The 22092-nt window shown below is 40.2% G+C and overlaps 1 protein-coding gene and 1 long non-coding RNA gene across 7 annotated transcripts in view; one reads left to right on the forward strand and one right to left on the reverse strand.

Moving 5' to 3' along the window:
* The first annotated feature begins 7246 nt into the window (after positions 1 to 7246).
* Positions 7247 to 22092, forward strand: part of LOC125967729 (MAM domain-containing glycosylphosphatidylinositol anchor protein 1) — a 93007-nt gene continuing 78161 nt past the window's right edge. The window contains exons 1-3 of one of the 6 annotated variants that reach the window (XM_049719046.2): positions 7248 to 7526; positions 7687 to 7778; positions 8885 to 8974. In XM_049719046.2, the coding sequence (XP_049575003.1) occupies positions 8908 to 8974 (67 nt within the window). In that variant the 5' untranslated portion in view covers positions 7248 to 7526; positions 7687 to 7778; positions 8885 to 8907. Of the gene's footprint in view, positions 7779 to 8102; positions 8261 to 8884; positions 8975 to 22092 lie in introns of those variants that run through there. The other 5 variants (XM_049719045.2, XM_049719044.2, XM_049719048.2 and 2 more) reach the window with 5 other exon arrangements.
* Positions 9960 to 11689, reverse strand: LOC125967735 (uncharacterized). The gene is made up of 2 exons (XR_007480877.2): positions 11454 to 11689; positions 9960 to 10261 (listed from the first exon to the last, which is right to left on the reverse strand). It is a non-coding gene; the product is annotated as an uncharacterized lncRNA (long non-coding RNA).

Genomic DNA, 22092 nt, shown 5'->3' on the forward strand with positions numbered 1-22092 from the left:
CTAATATGTTTATATGCGGCCGCGCCCGTGTTTTCTAATGGAGAATTTAAACTAAAGAGTCTTCTGACAGCAGCAATGAGTCTTGGCGGGCCAAGCTGCATTAATTCGTGTAGTGAGTAGGAAAAACAGAAACAGGAAATGTCGACTTGATCAAAATGCAACTTCCAAGGTTGGCGTTGGAGGGCTTCCAGTGTTAGTGCAACTAGAGTTCTGCTTGGGAACTGCTGGAAGTTGGCATCTTCTCATGAAGTAGGTTAGACAACGTCAGGCCAAATTAAATCTAAAGTTATAAAAAGGAATATATGCTCTGATGTCAGACCAATATAAGAGCTGTTAAATAATAATTAGGTTTAGTTTTGATTGACACGTTCTTCTGACAGTCAGTCTGAAGCATTTTGTTTTTTGACTTGAAGTTTTGAAAAAGTACCGTGATACAGATGATGATGTAGTACAATATATGTAACGTTTTCCGCACAAATAGGATCTCGTGCATATTTTTTGATTCACTCATCACGTCCTGTAAATGTCAAACTGTGAAGGACAAAAATTCGGTAACTTTGTAATTTTAGTAATGACACAAAGTCGATGTGGCGGCCCGTATCTGGCCCCCGGGCCTTGAGTTTGACACCCACGGAGATTCTCCAGTAAATGACGTAGTGAGGGTATTGAGCACATCGTGGGCGTTTGACTGCCCGCTACTTGTATATGTAACGTCATCCGACACATTAAGCCACTTAGCCTGAGGTTCGATTTCACACACTTTCATTAGGGAAATGTATGCATGTATACAGCACATCTTCCAAAAGGTTTCTAACTGATTGATCTGGTATGAAATTCAATGCAAAATGCCTCTTAGTGTGTTATGAGCATGCATCCTCATTCCCGAAGATACATAAGTGAACTCTAGCTGCCTTTACACTACTCATCATGTCCGCTTGTGACATTTGGTCAGGTTTAAAAGAAAATCAGCTCGCACTATGGAAGATCCAATCCCAGAGTGGCAAGCCATTACTGTCAACTGAACACGTTTTTCTCCGTCTGACCTTTAAGAAAGAAGAAGATGGCATATCTCGCTTCTTCTGGATGACTTCCTTGAATAGTGCCAGATAAAGCGATGAACAGAGAAAAAAGGCTCTGATGAAGCTCTGCTGATGGATTGAGCGGTGAGTATGTTCCACTCAGTGCTTTCGTGATGCATTTTTTGTCACCGTATATGTGTACTTTGTCCAAAACACACGATTTAGCTTTCAAATACATTCTGCATATAATATAATTAACTTTGAGACACGTTTATCTAATATATAAAACTGATATATCATTTGATACTGCACGGATTACTCATCAGAATGTGTAATCATGTACTCTACTTGAAATAATTTGTTGTATTGAAAGCACACAATGTCCTCAGATATCTTATCTGATTTAAGCGTCAAATCACTACATGGGCCATTATTGTGAAGGATCTTCCATAGCAATAAAGCTCATTAGAATGATCGGAAAGGATTGGAAAAAAAGGTATACTCACACAATCACAGTAGCCCCGCCCACTTCATTCTAGGATTCCATTACACAGGCAATGATACAATTTCCCCTATGACACCTGGCACATCACATCTGAAAGAGGCAGAAATATAAATTCAGCATTGCGTCTAATTCTTGTTGCCGTGGCGAACAAATTGCACACGCCTATCCTGTTGGTGTATGGATGTGGGAAGAACAAATGTCTTTTATCCGGGGTGAGCCATGATATTGGATAACTCCACGGAGGTTGGCTTTCACCCAGGCTCTGATCAGATTCATGTACAACGTGTGGGAGGAAAACCTTGTTACTTATTCCGGAGTAAAACTAGAAATATAAAATACAACTTTTTTTCTAGAGGTGTGATTTGATGATATTCATTTGATGTCATAAACTTTTAGGGAACTTGGGAAGCACATATTCTCACATTTTGCATCCATCTTTGAGTTTTCTAAAATTCCTTTGCCTCATCAATGAGTAATGACATATTCACTACCTGACAGCCAATCACATGCGAGGAAAATCCAGAAGCTGAAATGCATTCAATTCATTTCAATTTGACCAATTGACCATTTTTAGACACATTTTCCTTGTCTCTTTATGTGACATTGGATATTTCTTTGCATGAGATTTCTTGTTTGGGGGAAACAAATTGAACATAAATCAGATTAATCAAGAAAATACATTTCTCGAATGTCGCTCCGTGAAGCCAAATTGGTAATAGAACAAATCCATCACAAGAAAGCAATGTCCCAATAGAACGCTCCATGTGGTGGAAAACTCTGAAAATATTAAACACTGACTTTTATTTGTTTTGGGGCTGTACAGCCCAACACATCATTTATAGGTAATAAAGAAAGAAAGAGTCTATTAAAGGCAACAACTAATTCAAAGCCACTCGGCTTCCCACTGGATTCATCTCCTGTTCGCCGGAAAATCATAATTACCCGCTGCAATGTGACGCTGTGATTGCTATTAAAAATGAAGAGATACCGAATCAATTGTCATCAACTTCTCAGAGTCGCTCTCATCGGGACTTGTTTACGTAGTGCTCAATTAACACATGCTAGCTGCAATTCCCCAGCTTGCGAGCATTCACACTCCTGCCTCTCCTATCTAACCAGGTAACCTTATCTGGTTGCTACCAATTGAATTTCTTTGCAAATAACATTCAGTACACTCTTTTTCTTCGTGTGTTATTGGAACGGATTGATTTTTTCTCTCTCCCCTGTATAGAGAAAGAAAAGCCATCTATGTGAATGCCCGCATTAATAGACGAAGCAAACAAGGGGCACACAATACGAAAGAAAATACTCCAAAGGGACCTATTGTGTCTTTTTATTGGGTTCATTCTTTTGTTTAATGTGTGTGAATGGCTTTACACATGCTTTACATGTGATCTTAGAACAAGTTAAACTCGTATCCCAAGGCAACACTGTATTAGGAGCACATATTATTATGCAAGATATGGTTATAGTCCACAGACCAGTGAAGTAATTGATTGCGTAAGAGATTTTCAAGAATGCCTTTGACATAACTACCATCAATCGAGGCTTTTGGAGGCAAGTGTGTCACACACACACACGCACACACACACACACTGAGTGCACTTTTGGGAGTGCAGAGACCTCGAGACACTCTTTGTGGCAAATCATTCATTATTAATGAGCAAGATTGTCACACAGCTTTTGATGTCGTAGCAGTCAAGCATCTTAAAGTGTGTGTGTGTGTGTGTGCTGGTTGTATGCTCACTTCTCGGGGGCTGTGAGTGAGTTGATAATGCGCATGGTTTTTATCTGCGGGGTCAGAAGATGAGGGCTGACATTTCTCCTCCACTGATGATTTCCTGTGGGTATCGCAGCTTTCAGATGGCTTTACCGCCAGAGCTGCCGAGGTGGGCCGTAGCTTTTTTTTTGTGGCGCTCACTCGTACCATTGCACGGGAGAATGCAAAGCTAATTAGAGTAATCACTCGTCCGGCTTTCGAGTGGCTTTCTTGTTAAGTGCTCGGGATGCAATGAGCTGACCCTGGAAATGCCACCACAACAAGGATCATCCCCTCAGGAGCCAATCTCTCCATTTGACTGCTTTCTTTCTCCTCCTCACCCCTTCCCTCCCTCCTATAGTTCCAGAATAGGCTTGTTACAGAAATGGAGTGTTGAATGCTTGTGCGCTGTTATGGAACAAAAAAATAAATAAAAAAACAGAGGCCGAGGGCATTAGCGGCCAAAGTGAAAAAAAGAAGAGACTTTTTGAAGTAAAAGCTCCTGTGGTGTCAAAGTTGTGAGCAGATATGAGTCATATGTCACACAGCCCCATGGTGGTGCATAAAAGTTAGCGTCTTCTGTTTTCAGCTCTTTTTCTTCTGCGATTTGGAGTCTAAAGAAACACTGAGGAATTTGTCAACATATTTTTTTCAATGGAAATGCAAAAAGTCGGTTGTTTTCTTATTTATCCTTTTGTTGAATGAAAATATTTGTTATGCTTCAGCCGTATATTTTTCATCACGTTATGGCAAGAACTGCGTCAGACATCGTCAGGTTTGCGTGATGGAGCCTGAGGAAAAAGATCCCAAGTCCCGGGAAGCAAAACGAAGCTTAGACAAAAAGAAGAATGTATTTTCAATAAACAAATATCCAATATTTTTTCTTTGGAACAACCTAAACAAGCAAACAATCACTTTTAATAAGCACTCAAATGTGAAGGAGAGCACAAAAATGGAAAGAGGCTAACCCTTTTTTTTTTCCCTACTTCAATGATTGATTAAAAATGACAGGTTAATAAATAGTTTCAAAATGTGTTTAAATCAATTATTATTGTTTTTAAATTTTTACATTAACCATGCATCGTGAATGGAATGACTTTTTTAATGACAGGGTAAGTCATTAACAAATCGTCACAGACTGATTTTTTTCCCTCTGTCCTTGTGTGATGTTTTTCATTCCCAATCAGTTCTTCCTCACCTATTCCTCCCTTCTTCCTCACGTTGCATCTTTCCCAGCGCGCTGATCAGGGTGTCAGCAGCTGTCGAGGTAATGAGGATCAGTGTTGTTTTAAACATGAAATGGTGAGGAGAGCAAGAGCGTGAGGAGATCAATAAGAGCCATTACTTCTCCTCTCTAATGATGCAGCCCCCCTGTCTCATCCCCCCACCCACCAGCTCCTCACCCCTTGTCTCAGCCCATTTCTACACACGATCCGATATCGGAAGGGAGGAGGTTATGAATTATCGAATCCCGAGAGCGTGTGCCTTGCCGCCAATTACCCAGTGAAAAATGGCCCTTTCTGGATTCGTGTGTGTGTTTGTGTGTTTGGTGAGAGGATAAGTTGATGACGACCAGCCAGTCTGTGGACAGCCACAACATTTTATCTCATGTTAGTCTGTCTTGCAAATGTTCCATAGATTTAATCATGTCTGAGTGTTTTCGAATTGTTACCAAGCCAAAAGAAAATATATTTTGTTTTTTTGACCAATCACATTTAAGATATCATTTGTTGCCATGTAAACGTAAGAATCCGGAGTACTGGTGTCCAACAAACACACATTGTTGAAATATTTCTTTTTTTTTTTTAGCTAGATTTTCAATCCACCACTATGATTGGCTGAGCTAAATATGCACACCAAATATTTATTTAATGTTATCGGGTGTGATTAAAAAGTATTTTCATGATCCACCCACACATTTGATGGCTAGCTTGTTTCAAATGGACAAATTGGAATCATATAATGCATACAGAGACATTAAGGATTATTTCAAATGAAGCCTTTGTTCACTCCAGAGCAGGCTCGCAGTTCATTAGCACAGTGTCATCTTCATCATCCACTAATTCTAATCTATTCTTCAAATGTGTTTAATTTGCCATGGGGACTGACATCAAAGTTTAATAGTTGTCTTTCTTTTGTATTTGTGTAACACACATGCACAAATACAATGAAGTTATTGACGGTCTCAAGTGTATCTTTCCTGTCCATTTAGCCGTTGGTGTGTGCGAAGTGCTCAGCGCTGATATACAGCACTTGGAGCTCTTATTGAATTGCACTGATGGAACATCAATTACAGGCCTTGGTGCCAGAGAAAAAGCGTTAACTAAGCTCCTCATATCACATTACAGTATGCAGCTCTCTGATGGCTGCTCTAAATAAAATCCCATCGTATCGAGTGTTTGCTGCATTGTCTCTAAGTTGGTCCACCACAAACCTCAACAATGATGGACTGTGTTGCTTGCAAATTTGTCAGGGCGTGGACTTTTTTTTTCTATTTTCTAAGGAAAGGAAAATCGTGAAAGAAACTTGTTTAACATATTAAATACATAAACAAACAAAATAAATATTATATGTCTTAACGGCTGCTTATCAATAGCTGCACTTCCCTAATGTAGCTCCAGTTTACTCATCTCAGACGTCTGCAAGAATATTACCCAGATGTGATTGCCTGCATTAGAGTCCAATGTCATTTCTTACAAGGATACTTTAACCATTGCATTAAATTATGTTGTATTTTTATCTGAATTATGTCCAAATTGAATTGAGGCTCATTCCTGCTTAGTGGGGATGCGGGATGAGAATTCAAATTGTGCTAATGTCATCACAATTTTTTTTTTTATGTACTAAACGCTTTCAGTCTGCACTCACTGGTCAATGGATACGATTATATTTATGTTGCGTAATCATGAGTGTAGTTTGCAGCGAGGTACATACAGTACGTGGGTCAAAATATTAGGAACGCATCTCAGTGTAATGCAATGCAAACAACCACAAATATGATCATAACGTTAAACTGATTGATCTATCAATACTATTATGTTTTGTGTATTTGTCCATCATGATGGTGAATAAGACCTATTTATATGTTTACATGACTCACACTTAATATTGACAGATGAATATATTGCTCTAAAATAGACTACAAGCATTAAGCATATAGCTAAAGATGTGCTGTGCTTTATAGTTGCAAGCAGACAACAACAATAATAACTTGGTTGCATTAATCTGTACATCTTAATATTAACACAATGTCCATATTAGTTACATCTTAATATTTACACAATGTCCATATTAGTTAACCCAAAATATTAGCAACAATACAATGCAGTAAGGAGCTAAGAAATAAATAAAAGCACAAACTCAGTGTTGAAAATGAGATTTGAATTATTAGATGCCTTCTTTGTCGTGCTAATAAACATGTGGTTGACCTCCCAATATTCTAATAAGCCATTTAAATAAATGTCACAGAAAAATAAATGAAGCTACAATTCTTAAAACATTAAACTTGGTACTTTGATGTCACACAAGCATCAATGGATGGAAAGAGTTTAAAATTCTGACTAAAGATAGTGTAAATTAGTGTACCCAGTCACAATACCGCTCTTATTTTACATAGCTCTTTATAATGCAGCTGGAGTACCTAATAAAGTGTCCAGTTGAGTCCAGGTACAGCTGTGTTGAGCTGAAAGTGTGCCCTCCTGTGGACAAACATCTAAGTACACTATTCTGAAGTAACAGCGAGAGGGGAGGGACGGGAATCAGTGCGTCTATCTTTTTCTGACTGTCACATTTAATTGGTCTGCAGGCAAGGGGGTTATTAGTCCTCCCCCCCCCCCCAAAAAAAAACCTTTCTTAGCTCCTAATTGGTGTTGAACGCCTCCCAAATGGTGCACAACTCCCCACGGTGACCCATCGGAACCAAGAGGAGAGCTCCCTGTTAGTGTTCTTTTCGGGCAACCTGTTCCTCGCGACCTCACCACTGTGGAGTCTCTGTTGTCCTCCCTTTCGCTCTCCTCCTCCCTCTCTCTCTCTCCATCTCCTCCCTCTCTCTCTCTGCGCACAAACAGGCGCGCTCGTTCTCAGTCTGCGCACATCTCGCACTTGGCCAGCATCACTTGGAGTCCACAGACACGGCTCTGATTGAGCCTCCTCACCAGAGCGGAGGTCCACGCCGCTCCACCCTCAGCCACACACAAGCCTTGTAAGAGTCGCACCGTCATCCGCGCAACAATTGGAGGACTGTGTGAGGAGAATTGTTTTATTGATTTGGGCTTTTATGTTTTGGTCTGAATTTTGGCAGTCTGGATTGGACCTGGTGTAAAAGTGTTAAAGGCACTGTGGAGATTTCTCTCAAGTCGTTCAAGTGATTTACGGGAGGATTTCTAACTTTTCTCGTGGTGCAGAAGCGGGAGCGGTGGAATTTTCTGAGCGGAGCCCGGACGAGAGCGCGCTGCGCGGGGGAGCTGGCTGACCCACAGAACCGCACCGAGATAAGGTAGACGGACACTGTCTAGTGGACAAACGAGTTGATTTAGTCGTATCCATAACGATTTATGTGCAGGATGCATCTGTACGCACTTTTGCATGCATTTAAAATGGTTCAATGATCAAACACACCATGTTTGAAAATAAACTGGCGTCATGCCGAGCAGCGCTATCTTTGAAAGTCATTAAAACAAAACAGGAAAAACTTCTATATTATAGTGCTTTATACAACTCTCGGGTCATTTTCGTTGAGGGAATAGCATTTCCTTTTTTTTTTCAGCTTTCCTAACGCGGAAAGTTTGGTCACAATATTAGGGACACCTGCACACTTCCTATTCAAGTGGTGACAGCTGAATGAATTGCATTTGATTGCGCAACCATTCAATATACGCTAATGGCATAGATGAGCAAACACATTTGGTAAAAAAATTCGAGGATAAAGTCACCTGATGATCACTGGATGCGAAACATTGCGTGCACAGTGAAAAAACGGTAAGTTAATTTTAGATCAACTTAATTCAACACCATGTTTATTGTTGTGTTGCCAAACTGCACTGCATCATAGAAAGCACATTTGTAGTAATATTTCCTGTTTTTGGTTAACTGTTATTGGAAAGAGTCCACCAATTTTGTTTGTGATTACATCCCTGAGAGATTTGCACTCTTTGTGCAAGTGTACCTAATATTGTGACATTCCTGCATGTTCATGTATTTAGTTTCTTTACTGAGTGATTATAGCAACTGTCTGTGTTTTTGGGTCATCCCGTCCGATTACTACAGTCCGGCTCTGGTACTGACTTGGACCAGGACAGTCACGCTAAATTGTTCCCAAATACAATGCATGCCCGTTGATGCTCTACCATGCCTTGCTTGTAAGCTTCCTATAATCCACCATTTGTGATTGAATTACCCGCCCTTTAAATTGAATGAAATGTTGTAGGCCATGCAGTGGGAGCTTGTTCGAGAATATTACTTTCACGGCTTAAAGGTTTAGAACGGGGGGAAAAAAACAATTGGCCAAAAAGGCTTACTGTACGAGTGCTTTCATTGTTTTTCTTGTTCATGACAGCAATCACTCAGCTTTGTAAAAGATGTTCTCTCTTTTCCTTTGTTTAGGTTATGACGGAGCACAGCTGAACATGGAACTTTTTTGGATTTTGTTGTTTTCTACCATCTATCCCTTTGCTCGCTGCCAAGGTGTTTACGGTAAGATTGAGATTTTTTTTTTTACAAATCATTTGTCGAGTATGTTGGACGACTCTTGCTGCATCCATTTGGACTGAATGAGCTCCAATCATAGATATTGCTTATCTGGAACTTTAACTGTGGCTGTGGAAATGAGTGCTTCAGGAGAGCACAAGTTTTTCTACTTTGGCAGATTCTTCAGATCAGAATAGATTGTAGAAATGATTCTGTATGGATAAACATTCAAAGTGATTAGTCATGTTTTTGAAATAGGAGTGTTTTGATGTTAAACTAAATTGAAAGTTACACTTTTGTGCAAGTGGAAGATTGATTGCCAGAAACTCTAATGGCAAGGTTTTGTGAGAAAAAAAAAATCCCATTGTCATGCATTTTGTTCAACATGACATAAGCAATTATGTCAGACGCAGAACTACCTAACTTAATGTAACATTTTTTTTTTCTTGATTGTCCGGAATTAAGCACTGTCAATGGTCAAATTCAAACCTAACGAAATGTATTCACAATTAATGTTTTATATTTGGGGCAATTCACAAGTTGGGGTTATCTCAAGGCACTTTGCATACAGATCAAGAGACATGCTCCTTACGCGGTAAGAGACCAACTGAGCCCCTATGAGCAAATGCTTAGAAAGAGAAGCAGGGAAAAACTGAGACTCAGCGTGAGGCAGCTGTCTGCCTTACTGAGTGAGTGTGTGTGTGTGTCTGTGTGTGTGTGTGTGTCTGTGGGAGGTGTGGGGGAGGTTGAGAGAGTGAGAGTCAACATCCTATCAAAAATCATATTGCACAGGAGTTAAATTAAAATCGCACGTAAAGATTAAATGCAAATATATTGCATCTTAAAGTTAAATACAACTGAACTGTAGTTAAATTACAGAATCAAAACAAAGTTGAAGCCACTGTAATACCACTAAGTTTTAGCTTTTAATTCAGCGCTTTACATATCACTATAGGGAGCCCGTGTAACTTTACATAACGTTGCATGCATATTTCTTTTCTCATTTTTTTTCATTTTATTGTTTACATTCAACATTAGAGGACATTAGTCACGTCATGAGTTATCTAGGTATGGACTCTACGTTGAGGGGCAGAACTGGTGTACGTCTTGGTTTCCCCAGCCATGTGTTCGGCCTCAAAGCAAACACACGCGAGCCAATCTGTCGCCTTGGATACGCCAACTGGGATGTTCGAGGCGTTATGGCAGCCGTGGCAAACAAGGTCTGTTTCGTCACGGTGCCGTAGACCGGCGTTGTCATGAGCCAATCTTACTTCACCACACTTGGAAATCATCCTGAAATCATTTTCAGTGTTACAGTGAACTGTCAATACCGCCTTCAATATCATTTGTTTTCTAGAATTAATGGACAAAGAGAGACGAGAAAATAAAAACTCTAGCAAATTGTGACGCTGTACAGGCTAAGCCTTAGACAAAACGAATGGATTACATCTTGCATGCAACTCGAATCTTGTCACATCTTAAGAACTCCAAATTAGATTACAGTTGTGTGCAAAAAGCTTCAAATATCTGAATTGTTACAGATTCTGAGCAGCAACTAAATCGTAAAGTAACAAAATTTCCGTGGCTCCTCTAGTGGCCAGATGGTGTCGAGCAACTGCTTCGTTAACTTATGCTTCAGACTCACTCCTTCGCTGGCATATTTGAGCCGTTTTTCATTGTGGTTTACAAAAACTGTGGAGTCTCCTGGGCTGTGTCACACATACAGAGTGGGTCACAAAACCAGCCTCAGTTACTTTTGTCCATGAAGTTTTGGAAACATTCTTGTGTTTGTTTCATAAGTGTTCCTTGGATTCTTTGTTGTCTTTGTAGCTTTGTATTACTTTATTTTCCAATTCATTACTCACACACTTTTATGTTCCTAACAGAATACTATGACGTATACATTTTAAACTAATGCAAAAAATTCCCTGCTTCACAAGGTAAACCTCCATTCATTGCTGTAGAGAACATCACAGGAAAATGTAGGCCAGTATTTAGTAAGTAAAGACTTTTGACTTACTTTGTGTGGTCACACTCCCTTTTCCTAGCCGCCATTCTCATCCTCCTGGCCCTTGTTTTGAAAAAAATTAAAGCATTTTTTAAAGAAACTTAGAGCAACAAATATGACTTATGCCCCTGATGGCTTGTGCATGACCAGGATGTTGACTGTCATTTGCAAATTTTAGCAATTGTGTCGGGTTTTCAAAAATTGGAAGATTGATGGAAAGCCCATCAATTTCTGTTAAGCAATGTGCCAGTTCATGTGTTTATACTGTATTGCCATGTGTGTGCATTGATTAAAAAAAAAATAAAAAACGATAAATCACCAATAAGAAGGTCACCACAGTTCCTGCGCTGGCAGCACATGTGGGACCACCATGGCCACAATAGCAAATAACCACAAGCCGAGGCAAATCTAGGAGAAAAATAGCCAAAAATGCCAGCAGTCGTATTTTTCCTCACATTATAATTGTTTCTCACTCACCGTGGTAGACAGATGCGACCACGGCGTCATTCGGGAGGCCAAGTGTGAAAGCGTGCGTGATGGATTTCAGAGTGTGAGCTTCATTTACTGTTGTCCTCTCTCGAGGTCCGTGCGGACATATGCAGGTGGCTTGTGCAACTGTGTGTGTTTGTGTTAGCGTGTGTACGTTACACGGCAACAGTTTGCTGGCTCAGCAGGGACTGAAGCATCAAAGCGCGCTTTGTCTTGCATCTGCCGTGTAATAACTTAACAAACATCGTGTACCATGATGTAACATATCTAACATATATGTAACAGGACTATGCAACACATTGCCATCAGTCTGCCATGATAGTTTTTCAAAAACAGTCAAGGTCAGCAAGGTCTTCTCTATTGGACTAAACATTATCAGGACTTAAATTGTAAGTGAATAATGAGTGAATCTTAAAGAGGGGAATCTGTAGTTTTTGTGTGTTTTGACAGAGAAATGTTAGAAATAATGTTTCAATAAAACACCTAGGAACTTTTTGAATTTGTAAAAAAAAAAAAAGTTGCCTTAAATCTCTACATAGTCCCCGCCACACTTCCCTGCCTCCATATTGCATTTATGCCTTTTTCCTGTCCATTTAATGTGGATGGAACATAATCCGTAGGCATTACACGCGTGAACTGACACTTGCAAGCGCTAACTCGCAACTTAGTGAAGGATTAGGAGCAATACGCCAAACTTCAAAACTCTCACACACGAAGTGACTCTTCAACTCATTCAACACAACACACACACACACACACACACACACACTATTTCAACATTGACTTTCCCGACAGTTTACTCCTTGTTACCTGTAATTTTCATGCAGTACTTAAGGAGCACCTTCTTATGGCACTTTACTCCGCAGTTGACCTAGAAATAAAAATGTTTCTTGGTTTTTCTCACTAGTTTTCCTGCAATGTTAACTCTTCACAATCGCATCATCAGCACTTTTTTTTTTGTTGCTTCCTCTTTTCATGTCCATTGCCGCTCAGTTTGTTTGGGATGCTGAATATTGCCCTTTTCTAATAAGCATCTATAATTTATCTGTGGCTCTGAGGCGGAGGAGAGGAAGGAAGGGGAGAAGGCAAAAGGAAGCGACCGGAGTATTAAGGTTGAGCTAATTCTTATTTTTACCTCCTGCATGTTTAACACTTTCACTAATCATATGTAGAATATGACCACGATATGCATACTAGGTCCACAGATGTGAATGCTTGTTGCTCTATACTTAAAAAAAACACAAATATATACATTGTGACCCAAGTGAAGATAAGTGGTCCAGAAAATGGATGGATGGAAGGATGGATAGATATATATAGTACTGTTAGATTACTAAATAGCGAGCTAGATTGACAGACATTTTTATGTGCCCACAAGGGACGAAAGCATTCAACCATTCAAACAATCAACAATATCCACAGAGACAGTGCAAGTCCAGTCAATGTATTATTGCTTTTTCTATTATTTCCTATAAGCGGGAAAACATACATTATAATTATGAACAAAATGATTCTACTAAATTCTATTCACTCATTCCCCAAGGTTAAATGTTATCTGTTGCAATGTATAGTCAGAGTCTTCAAATACAAGGGGATGGAAAAAAAGAGAAAAACAGGGTTGGAGATTCTAGTTAGCCAAAGCAATTCCGTGTTGTTTTTTTTTATTTTATTTGACTCGAAATGATTTCATTTATCAGGTCTAGATGGGAGCTCGCACATGAGAGCGGTTTTAATCTTTATCCCTCTCCTCATGTATCGGTCATTCCCCGCCCTGTTTCAAATGTTGTCTCTTCATCTGATGTCTAAATAAGCTCTTTACTCAAGGTGTTTTTGTTAGTAGAAGCTGTGAGATGACTCTCTGCCTGCCTGTTTTGGTGCTTACTCAGCACATTGTCCGCTACTATCATCCCTGTGTATTCTTCCCATTTTTTTCTCTGCTCCTTTCCTTGGTGTATGGCTGAGCGCATATGAAAGCTTGACAACGTTTCTATTAACCCGCGGGTCAGCCAGAGGACTATGGCCGAAGTGATATGTTGACCATGGTTTACACTAGCCTTGCTACCTGAGGTTAAAGGATAAGAGCGTTTAGATGACGTCTTGGGAGGTGTGATTTATCACCTCGTCCACCGGTGTCAGCCTGAGGTGGGCACCGGGTAGCAGTTAAGAGTATATCTTCTAGCAAATATGGCAGGTGCTGCCTTCCATTCAAGTGACTACGCATATAGAAGAATCCAAAAATAGATATTCTACTGGAATAAAGTGCTTTCAGTCTAAAGTCGATCTCGACATGAGTTAAAATAGCATCTACCAAAATTATGTCATGGTTAATCGTTTTAGTTTGCAACATTTATAATTAGACTTTTTTTTTACTGTAAGGGAAATTACACAAAACTGTTAGAGATGTTGGTTACAATCTTTTTTTTTCAAATTGAATATTTTGATTGCAGGGTGTCCTGGGTGTCCTTGAATTCTATTTTACAAAGTGAAGCCCGTAATTACGCTTCAAAACGGCACTTCGTCTGTAAAATCTACCTCTCAAAGGTTTTAAAAATACTCTACAATTTGCATGTCATGTTAAACTGGATCTTTCTTTTCCGCTTTCAACAATTTAGAGGTTGAAATGTATGCTTGATTTTAACACGGCAGACATTAATGTGTGAAGATTTTCGGATGAGTCGCTGGTTAACAATGTTGATGCTACTCAACAAATTTGTTTGACCTTAGAAGTTTTCTTTTCGAGTGAAGCAAACTTCCACTGACAGCATGCATGAATACATCATGCGTAGTACACCTATTGAAGTATATATTCCGGGTTAAGACTGGAGCAAGTCAGAATTCACAAGTTGAAGTTTTGATAAGGAAGATCTTGCTTTTGCATCGTGGTGCCAACAGAATTATCCCGTTTGTTCAATTCTTCATTGTTATTTCATGTTGCCATCTTTGCTTCGACCAATTTTTTTACACTGTTGATGATCAAACATCACTCTGCATTTTCACCTTTGGATGAACTTTCGAGTTTATCTCCCGACTTAGTCGTGTCAGCACCGCACACGTACACAAACACGCTTTCGGATATCGTTAGTGGTAACTTACACAGGTTGAATAGATTTTTATTTGCTTGTGACTTTGGGCATAGCTTGTAGACAGCGACTAGAACAGAATACTTATGAAAGGTTTGCACATATGTTATTAATGCCGGCGTTAAGCTTTAATTAGTTGCTATAAATCATCAGATAAGAACAGCCAGGGTGACTTCCTGCCTGCCAAAGTGTGAGACCAAAATTAGCTCTGCTGCTGAGCCTCTTCGGTAGTTCAAATAGTAGCACAGAAATTATATCATGCATAGCCTACTTTTTATTTCATTCTACGTGTATAATGCAATGATTCTTTTGACACTTTAAAATAGTTCCCCTGTGTTTTAATAAAAATAAATCAACATATAATAAATAATCAATAAGTAGGTAAAAAAATAAATCAAATCAAAAATAGTAGACTTTACACACCTGCTGTTTTGAGGGAGTGGCACTAACGGATGGGCCAATGATAAGTACAGATTTAGTTACCATGACGACAAAAGGCGCAGAGCTCCGGGTAGCGATGCATTGAGCTGCATATCTAAAAATAAATCAACTAAGGACTGTGAAGCAGGCGAGAGGGCCGACAAAAAAAGCATGAATGATATTTTCCCTTGTGGAGGCAGCACTTCAACACCAAACCACCTAATTACTGTGTGGATCAGTATACGTGGTGCATGCAGCGGACACATCACCAAATACCGTCCCACCGTTCCCATTACACAGACAACTTGCATATGCCTCTCATCAGAAGCTAATACTAGTGGTGAAGGGAATTGTGCAGCTCTGCAGGTCTGCTTACCTATTATCTTTTGCTCAATGGAGTCCTTTAGAGCTTCCTGATTGTGCCTCTTTAGGATTGTGTTTTAGACAGTGCAGTCTGGCCTTTGCTTGAAAGTGACTCTGGAGCTTCACCAAGCTGAGCTTCAAGTCATGGTAGAGAAACTCGGAGGAGTGGTTTGTATGTAAAATAGTGTCATTGCTACGTAACGGTGCTCATTTTCAGAAATAGGTGGGAAGGCACGCTATAGACCCAACTGTCTACATGCAATACAAACTTTTATGGAGGACTTTTATGATGTGACACTTTGACATCGGGACGGGCTATTTCTTTTCCAATTATCTAATGTGACTTTGCTCTTGCAACTTGTGTGTGTGTGTGTGTGTTGTGGGTGGCGTGCATGAAGCGGAGAGGGTGGGGAACATTTGGCATGTGACTTATTCATGAAGATGACAGGATGCTTGTGAACAGCGGCGCGAACACGATTCACATCAGAGCGCCCGCCTCCTCCCGTACGTCGCTCCCACTGTCACTCTCACTCTTCTTCATGTCCTTCACGTTCAGTCTCCGCCTCTGCTTTGTCTTCTCTTCATTTTGACACCGCTGTTCTGCGCGAACCAAATCAGTCGGGTCAAGCAGTAATTGGACAGTGCAATACTTTTTTTTGGGTCTATAAATAAACCATCCCATTGCTGTGTTCCGAACTAATTGGACTGTTGATTGACAGTCGTGTTTCACGGCCAGGTATGGCCCCTTGCCACCTTAATCCACGACGAATCAATTAAGCGTGTTCAAAATTTGCCACTGTTCTTTATTCACGTGTGTGACTTGCAGAACAGAAAGTCAACCCATCTGTGTTTTTCTGCTGTATCATCGACCTTAGTGTTGGCGCCCCTGTTCATTTTCACCAACAGTGACTTTAGAGGTGCAGCGCCGCAGCCTGTTCAAACCACAAATCTGAGCAACAAAACAGCCACAGTGCGCTCCTGGCTCCATCTAAACTCTGTGACAGCAGGGAGGCATCATCGCTGTGAAAGTACCTCATGTGCCGAGCGAGACACGTCTGGCCTCAATAATTCAGCCTTTCTCACTTTCCCTCCACCGCGCACCCTTTCCTCACTCATGACGCTTTTAGTGAAAAAGAAAATCTTTCTCTCAGAGTTTTAGCTCTCTGAGCTCACACTTGGCCATGTTTTTTTTTTTTTTTCCAGTGCCATGCATCTCACATCTCACTCACATCGAGATGCTGTTTGTCTGCAATGTTTGAGTGAAGTTTCTCTTCTCATCCTGCTCTTCTTTAGTTTACAGAAACTAGGGCAACTTTCACAGGTCAAGAAAGAGGCTTACAACTGGTGCTTGACATGCTTGAAAATCGTGGAATCTTTTTGTGCCCTTTTTAAGGCGGGCTTGAAATTTGCTTTGACAGGTCGAAATACATTACTTGTTGATGAGCAGAATTTGCGTGCCTTCAAGCCCAATAATCACTTCATTCTCTTCTCATGGCAATTTGTAGCCACAGAGAAAAACGATCCTTTGAATGCTCTTGCCTCACTCAATCCATGCCGAACTCTGACATTTTCCAGTTTCGAAGCACTTCCTCCCGCAGATTCCGGTTCGTACCACTTCAGGGGCTCTTCACTCTAGAGGTTTCACTTGAGTTGAAATGTGCTTAAATTTGGTGCGTGAACCCTTAAGAAAGCGTTTCCCCATCATTTCCGTCCTCTTTCAACTCCTCTACAAACAACTTTCCTTTTCCTTAGTGTTCCACTTAGATGTTGTCCAATCTCATCTTCTCAGTATGATCCCTCCTCTCTGTTTGACTTTTTTTCAACAGCCGCTATCTCTCTCCTCGCTGTCAGGTCCTCGCCGATTGATTCAGCGGCGAGCATCCGCCCACCTCTCCACTTAGTTCGTATATACGATGAGGGGCCCCAATTGTGGTTGAAATGTGCAGACAGCTGTTGGGAAGCTGAAACTGGAAGGCTGACACGAGAAAACAAGCGAGGCAACAACAGCGAGCAGCCGGTCAAAAAAAAAAAAAGAGTGGGTGGCAAAGTTAAATAATGAGGATAGTGCTTGAATCAGACACAATTTGGTTGCTTGGCCACTAGGGGGTGCTTTGTGACGTTTTCCAATATGGGCAATTTTAACTTCTGACTTTAAAACATATCCACAATAGTCTATTTGTACTTCATGTTGTCCGATCATTGTATGTAATGTGGGCACTGATTATTCAAACAGAAAAAAGGCATAAAGATTGCTGACCTTTACAAGCAGGTGCAAAAAAAAAAAAAAAAGGGAACACTTGCGCCTGACGTCAGAAGAATAAAAATAAAAGCGAGCGAGTTTATATCCGCCGCACCACCTTTCCACCTTTTACAAGCAATGTGCCATTCAGTTCCTATGATAGGGATCTAGCTTATGACATTGTGGAGAAAAGGTGCTCAGCGGGGCGTAAAGGTTCAAATGAAAAGCAGACAAAGGCGCAGTGAGGGCGACATTGCAAAGGGCATCCGGAGAAGCCAAAAAGAAGAAATACTTCTCTGGGGACAGCGAGACGCATCGGCTCCCTAAATGAAAAAGAAACGGGAGCAATGAATCAGTGCGTTGAAAGAAACAATGAAGCTACTTCCGTTTCGGAAATATCGTTTTGGCTCCCGATTGTTTAGCAGTGTCAATAACAAAATACAAAGAGTGACTTAAAATGACTCAACTATTTTGATTAACTGAACCATTCAGACATTTCATTCACATAAATCATTGTGAGACTTCATAACCGAATTACAATCCAATCAAATTTGCAAGGAATTCTGTTCTTGTTGCATCGTCATTACTTGTTGCTGGTTGGGATTTCATTCTCGCATGCCAGATAATTAAAATTCAATCTGTAATAAAATCTCAATGCGTATTTACATTAAGGACAGGGAAAGACGGCAAATCAAGTTTGTTATTATTTACAAAACCCATCGCAGTGTGAAATCTGCAAGCGACGCATTTGGAGTGACAGTGAGCAGAATATCAAGTTTCAGCATTCAGTGACTTTGGCACATCACGAGCCGGCTGTCCGCATCTTTTTCCTGATCCCCGCTGTGCCCGGGGAGCCTTCTCTCAATGTGTTGTCTAATTGGATGGCCTGCTGCCATTCCTCGGCGCTTTGCCTCTTCGGACAACGTGGCTCCTTTGAGGTGACGTAGACGAGGGCCCACTTTGCCACCCTCCAACCATTTCCCACTTGTTTTTTTTTCTTTTAGTACAACTATCAAAAGCCCACATCTAGTATCTTCTGCTTTATTGTTCATTGTATCGTCTTTCTGTTCTTCCTTCTTCCTCTGCTTCACTATTCCTGCCCGCAGCACCCTGCAATGCAAACAACCTGTTCAGGGGGTGGAAAGTGAATTATTGAAGGCGCCGCCGTTATTCGCCGGGTTCAGAAGTGGGCTGTGGAGAGAAAGTCAGCAGAGGAGGAGAGAATAGTGCTGGAAGCGAAGAATGGAGAGATTTGTAAGGACAAGGGAATTGTAAGGTTAATCGACAGGACGTAATTGTGTTTACATGCTGCGGTATGGAGGAGCTGACGTCTGTTGTATTAATCGATGTGAACGAGGCAAACTGGCCCAGATAAGCCGAACATTACTGTAAAGTTCATTTGAGGAAGTTGGCTCGTGACTAAGTCATCCATTATCCATTCAGCTGCCTCACATGGAAGTCTGCCTGAGTGAGAATTTAGTAGGATTTTATAGAAAATGGAAATGATTAACAGATATTTTGAAAACATTTTTCATAGTTAAGGTTGTATGTAATTAAATACCGATTTGGTGTTCGGGTACAATTTTCAGGAAATAGGGATGGAACCCTTCATATAATTGCCTTTAGATGCCATAAGAATCCAGACAAGCACTACTTTTGTCTAAATGACGCTTTTTAGCTTACTTTAACAAAATGGTGTTTTTATTTCTTTGACCTGAAAACAAAACACTGAAATTTTAGACATCAGAAAGATTACGAGTAGCAGTTCTCAGTATCAATCAGTACTCACGGAGCGAATATCGATGGAACATCTCGACTGGAAATATAACATGGGTGTGTTGCTGGACGTTTCAAAAAAGCACCTTTTTGTTTTGCTTTGAGTTTTGTTGTAAATAATTTATTTTATAACTGCTCCCGCCCTCTGTAGACTTGGCAGAGTGCCTTAATATCATTTTTCTTAGTGGGTACAATTTTACTTTTATCCAGGTAGCAACGTGAATACAAACTGAGGAGTCTTTTGGTATTGAAATGCAGACCACAGTCTTTCCACCTGGCTGGAGTACTGCGCTTCACTGCCTACCTTTCATGTTTGATAAGTGTAAAGAATATTAATCATGACATTTTACGTGAAAGGAGACATCATATGCATGTTGCTTTTTTTTTTTTTTTTTGCATAATGTCGGACAGTTCTCAGGTGTCGTCATCACAATTTTGCGTGGCTCTGTTGTCGTTTAATGAAACATTTTCAAACTCCTGCTCGATTTCGAGCATATTCACACGACTTGACCTTTTTGGTTTGTCGGTTGAATGCGGACATAATTCAAGTGAAAACAAAGGACACAATGACCAACTTGTTTACATTAATGGCCACTTTGTCATAAAACATTCATAGCTAAGCATGCAACATAGTAATTAAATCTTATTGACAGAGAACACATTAAATATGCATATGACTGTGCATTTGCCTCGTTGTTTAAGCGCGCATCTCATTAAGAGGCGCCAACATCTGTGTTGCAATGGCCGGACAGAATTGTAGCACTTGACAAAGAGTTAAAATGATTTCATTATACGCAAAACACACGACATAGTTGATAGAAAAAGATAAAACTGTATGAGTTATAAATAGTCCACCAGAGGGATGTGTTATTTGTTGCTATGTGCATGTTTGGGGATTTTGTGCACTTTCATCTTCATCCCACTTGTGGAATTGCCGCATTTTCAGCTTGGCACTGACAGCTTTGAACACAAGCCCAAGAAAATATGTTCTTTTATTGGCGCCAAATTGATTTGAAACTTGTTGACGCAATATAAATGTTGTACACTGGAGTGTCGGCTGTCTGCCAAGTTGTTGATTCATGCGCGCCGGCTCGGCTTTTAAAAGCGCCGTGACTACCTTTCGGTTATTTTGCGGAAGCTTCTCTGTTGTTCTCTGTTGCTGTCCTTGAGCTTGACAAGACATCTTTAATTTATCTCTTTTATTAACGATAATGCCCGTCGGAGAATAATTGTAAGCGAGGAGTGCTGCACAAGTTCAATAAATCTCTTCTTATAAATTGGACATGTTAATAGTGAATTGCATTTTCTCCCGTTCTACCAGATAGTTGGTGTTTTATGTCAGCAGGCTTGACAGGAGTGTGTATACGATATCCGCCGATGTGTCCTTGAAGTGAAGTCGATGCTGGTTTCACGGGTCGCTCAAAGGCTCAACCGGTTCTGTGATGTGAGACGAGTCTTTGGAGAATACCCTAGACAAGTCATCGGAGGTTCTCCCAGCCTGACCCTTGACTCACTTTTGGAAATAATAACAACATTGTTGGAGTAGAAAATTGTATCCATCCATCCATTTTCTTTCGTGTTAGGCTGCAATAGGGCCACAGGTGAGCCAATCCCATCTGCCAAAGTGGACACGACAAATAATGATGATGATGAAAAAAGCACCTGAGGAAGACATCCACAGCAAAAAATATTTCAATGGGCAGCAAAATTTCTTTGTCTAGATACAGATGCACACGCACAAACTGAATAACAGGACTTCTTCCATAAACTGAATAATGAATCGCACCCATTATAGCAGCACGAGTGTGGAAAATGTAGAGCGAGGATCCATCAGCCTTATTGACGACAAGGACACACACACACAGGCTTACGGTACAAAGTCTCACACAAACACACTTCCATCTAAACACGCTAACGCATACAATCGAACAGAAGCAGACGATGCTCTGTGGTCCGCTGTGGTTATAATAGCCTCATTATTCATCTCTGCCTTGTGCTTAAACAGCCAGCAAAGGTACGGTGAGGTAGAAGAGAAGCTATTAGAGCCACTACTACATACACACTTGCGTTTATTTATAAAGACATATATTTCTTCTTAAATTCCTCAATAAAAATAACCATGTTCATAGAAATACAAGCCCAAACGCAAACACTCCTTAAATGTGCAAACTTGCTTATTTATTGATCGTTTGATGAGGGAACTGGATTGAATGTGAATAATTTAGCTTATTGAGTGTGAGGCTTGCAACGTGACCAAGTTATGCTTGTGATAATAACTGGGAGCGTTGGTCTATACATGAGAACCATAACATACCACACAGATAAAAGTATACAAGGAATTTTTTTTTATCTCCAGACACAGACTGTGATATTTGTGTCAAGTTTATTTGGTGAGGTGAGAATATTTTTTGTAGTCACTCTCTGTTTATTGGTAGATTATTTTAAAAATTCATAGAAAATTTCAGAATTATTAAGTCAATATTAGTAACAGATAATGTTTTTACATATTAAAAAAAGTTATTTAGAGATGTATTTAGATAAACATAAATTTGTATCGTCATAAACATATCTGGTCATTTAGATTAGGCTCATGTACTTTTCACAATTAAAAATGAATGGCCTTAGCGTTTGCGTATTTTGATAACGGTATCAAGGATTGTTATGTTCTAGCTTTTAGCCAACCTAAACTTACCACAAGACAAGACTGCGGATTCAAAAAGGAAATTGACCTTTACTGTGTTTCCACCAT

Source organism: Syngnathus scovelli, chromosome 4 (genome assembly GCF_024217435.2).
Source record: "Syngnathus scovelli strain Florida chromosome 4, RoL_Ssco_1.2, whole genome shotgun sequence".
NCBI lineage: Eukaryota > Metazoa > Chordata > Actinopteri > Syngnathiformes > Syngnathidae > Syngnathus > Syngnathus scovelli.